This window comes from Acanthisitta chloris, unplaced genomic scaffold (genome assembly GCF_000695815.1).
Source record: "Acanthisitta chloris isolate BGI_N310 unplaced genomic scaffold, ASM69581v1 scaffold40564, whole genome shotgun sequence".
Classification (NCBI taxonomy): Eukaryota; Metazoa; Chordata; class Aves; order Passeriformes; family Acanthisittidae; genus Acanthisitta; species Acanthisitta chloris.
The window spans coordinates 5,861-9,294 of NW_008671742.1; the positions used below are offsets into that span (position 1 = coordinate 5,861).

At 52.0% G+C, this 3,434-nt stretch overlaps 1 protein-coding gene across 1 annotated transcript in view; it reads right to left on the reverse strand.

The window, feature by feature from the left end:
* The window catches only part of ASIC2 (acid-sensing (proton-gated) ion channel 2), a gene marked incomplete at its 5' end in the record, with an annotated part of 8,693 nt that extends 5,857 nt beyond the window's left edge, over positions 1-2,836 (reverse strand). The window contains one exon of the mRNA XM_009074202.1: positions 2,709-2,836. Coding sequence (XP_009072450.1) covers positions 2,709-2,836 — 128 coding nt within the window. The remainder of the gene's footprint in view (positions 1-2,708) is intronic.
* Between the last annotated feature and the right edge of the window lie 598 nt (positions 2,837-3,434).

Consider the following 3,434-nt stretch of genomic DNA (forward strand, 5'->3'; position numbering starts at 1 on the left):
TCATCACCCTCACAGGAACAAACCTCTTCCTAATACCTAACCTAAATTTCCCCTTTCAATTTCTCCCCATAATCCACAGGAAATATTGTTTAATTGCTCCTAATTTTCCAAGCCCACTGCTCACACCCTGAGTGGCACTGGGGCTTTTCCATTACTCACACCCTGAGTGGCACTGGGGCTTTCTGAGCCCCCAGTCCCATTTTCCTGCCTCTGTAATGACACTTTGGCTGCTGCAGCTGCTTGGGAGCTGCTGCTCTCTGTCCCATGCAAGCAGTGCAAGGGATGAGTCTCCAGGGCACACTAGAGCTCCATTAAACAAGATTGCTCCAGCTTTGAACCTGTTGCTTAATTGAAGCCTCTTAAATTTTGATTGCCAACTTGGCAGAAATTGCCATTTCCAATGTGCTTTTCATCTTGCCTAACATGCAGTGCTCAGGGCAGGGCAGGGAGCAGTGGTGGGAAGAGCCACTGACCCATCCCATGCCTTGGGGGAGAGGTTTGGGTGATGCTGCTGAGAGGCAGTGATGGTTCTGTGAGAAACAGCCAGGGAAAGGGGAACTAAAGCCAAAAGGAATTTCTCTTCTTCATAGAATTAACCTTTAAGAGGATAATTTCCAGTGTATCCATCCATGCCTTGGTGTCCTTCCATGTCAGTGTGTCCATCTATGTCTTGGTGTCCATCCATGCCACATTTTCCTTGGTGTCCATCCCTGTCAGTGTGTCCATCCCTGCCAGTCTGTCCATCCATGCCTTGGTGCCATGTTCTGGTGCAGGGGAATGGGTGGATATTACAGCCCCCACACAACACAAGGCCTGGAGAGGGTTCTGACAGCACCAGGCTCCCCTAAAAGAGCCAGGACAAGGGGAAAAATGGATGTGGATCCCTCCAAAATCAGGAGCAGTGGGATGTGAAGGGCATTGCCCTGCTCCAGGGGGGTCCTGCCTCCCCTGGGACCTGCCTGGAGGGTGAGAGCACAGTGTGCCCTGTGCCAGCTCCTGCACAGCTCCATTCATGAGGGAACAAAGGTTATTCATTCAGCTGAGGGATTGCCATGGCAATCTCTGCCCTGCGGGGCTGGAGCAGCCCTGGCTGGGAGGAACAACTGGGAGCAGAGCAGGCTCAGCCCTGGCAGTGGTGTCAGACCCAGAGCAGCAGCTCTGATCTCCCATGGCCATGGAAACCACTCCAGCTCCTTCCATGCTGCTCTCGGACACAGCCACTGCCTCTGTGTATGGGATGGAACCCTGGGAGGAGCTTTCCACTCTCCATCAAGACATTCTGGTTGTGACTGTGATCATCCATCACGTGTTGCCTCCTGAGTAGCTTTAGGGAGCTCAGTCCTAACTCCCCCTAAACTTCAGGGGGTCACCTCAGTCTGAGATTTCATAGAAACACAGGATGGTTTGGGTTGGCAGGGCCTTAAATAGCATCTCATTCCATCCCTGCCATGGCAGGGACACCTCCCACCAGCCCAGGATGCTCCAAGCCCCATCCAACCTGGGCTGGAACACTCCCAGGGATGGAGCAGCCACAGCTGCTCTGGGCAACCTGTGCCAGTGCCTCAGCACCTCACAGGGAGGAATTTCTTCCAATATTCCACCTATCTCTGCCCTCTGGCAGTGGGAAGCCATTCCCTGTGTCCTGTCCCTTCATCCCTTGTCAATAATCTCTCTCCATGTTTCCTGTAGCTCCTTCAGGCACAGAAAGTCCACAATAAGGTTCCCCCAAAACAAAACCTCCAAGCTGGACCACCCCAGTTCTCTAGCCACAAAGCATCTCCCTTTGGCCCACAGAAAGTCCACAATAAGGTTCCCCCAAAACCTTCTCTCCAAGCTGGACCACCCCAGTTCTCTAGCCACAAAGCATCTCCCTTTGGCCATGAGGCCACAGCAGAGGAACAGCTTGGCCTACATAGCCCAACCAGCACATTTGATGGGAAAAGCTCCAGCTGGCATTGCCTTTTCAGGATTGCTTTGCTGACTCAGCTCTCCTAACCCTCACCCGTGTGAAGTCCCTCCCAGGTCACCACCACATCATTCCTCCCTTAACGATGCAGCTCCCAAACTGGTAAATGGAGCTTCAAAGTGTCTCTCTGCAGGAACCAGAGGCTTCAGCCTCTGCAGGAGGAGCAGAAAAGCTGATCTGGTTCCCTTTTCTTTTGGCCTGACAGCTAATTTTACAGGGAGTTTAATGAGCTCACACACCATCCATTGCTCTGACAAAAGACTTTTGGAAGGCTCTTGGTGTAAAGATCCAGGATTTATCAGCTCAGCACCAAGTCCTTGGCTGTGCTAAGCAGCTGCACACCTGGACAGGCAGGAGGTCAGCAAGGAAAGCCCAGAAAATGCTCTTATTTCCAGCCTGGACTGGGGAAAGAAGGGCTAGATCTGAGCATGGCCACAGGGAATAGTTGCAGAGCCAGAAATAAAGCCAAAAATCTCTACCCCAGGCAGGAATAACTCTCTGCAGCCCAAAGTCTGTCTCACACAGCTCCTCCCATCACACCAAGCCAAATCTGCCCAATTCCACCCCTATTTTCCCTTGCTGGGAGAAGTGTTCCTAAGCAAGAGGCTGCTCTGAGCAGGCAAGGCAGAAAAACAGCTCTTAAGTATGAAGAAGTACCTCAAGAGGCTTCAGTACATGGAATTAACCTCTAATATGGACCCACTGAAGGGATTTTGGTGTGGAAATTAAGTTTAGGACTTACCCTTTGCTCCTGGGTGGCCACAAAAGTCTGGAATCCAGGGGCCACCCCAAAGCCAAGCTCCTGGACAAAAGGTGGCTCAGACTGGCTGTGGATCTGCACTTTGACTCCAGCCTCGAACGTTGTCTCCTCTGGAAGAAGAAAGAGGGAGGTTAACAGGGAATCTGTTGATGGATGATGAGCAGTTGGGAGCACTGGAGCCCCCAGTGGGCTATGGAGGAGAGAAGCAGTTGGGAATGCTCCACTTGCATCATCAGACTTCTGGGAATTGAGGAAGGACACCCAGGGCACAGCAGGACTCAGCCCAAAGCATCACTGCTGCCCATCAGCCCCATGAGCATCTCCAGGCTCCTGGTCCTTACCCACTGCCTGTCCCAAAGGATCCTCCATGGATCACAGCCTCTGATGGTTTCTCCAGCTTGGTTTGGGCTTCCCAAGAGGGAACAGGTGGTGACACTACTTTCTTGCAGGTGTGTGGTTACAGAAGACATTCCCATACCTCTCAACCAAACTCCTCCTTCCCCCACACAGAGATGTTCTGTAAGGTCTCCAAAGCTGAGAGTGAGGGAGCACCTCACCTCCACTTCCCCATCCCTGGCACAGCCTGAGGCCATTTGGGAGATGATGTAGGTCATTAAATAACATCACACATGTGCTAAACTCAAAGGAGCTCATGGGTTTCACTGCTGAAGTTGCTCCAAGCTGAATAAAAGCATTTGCAGCTCCTGA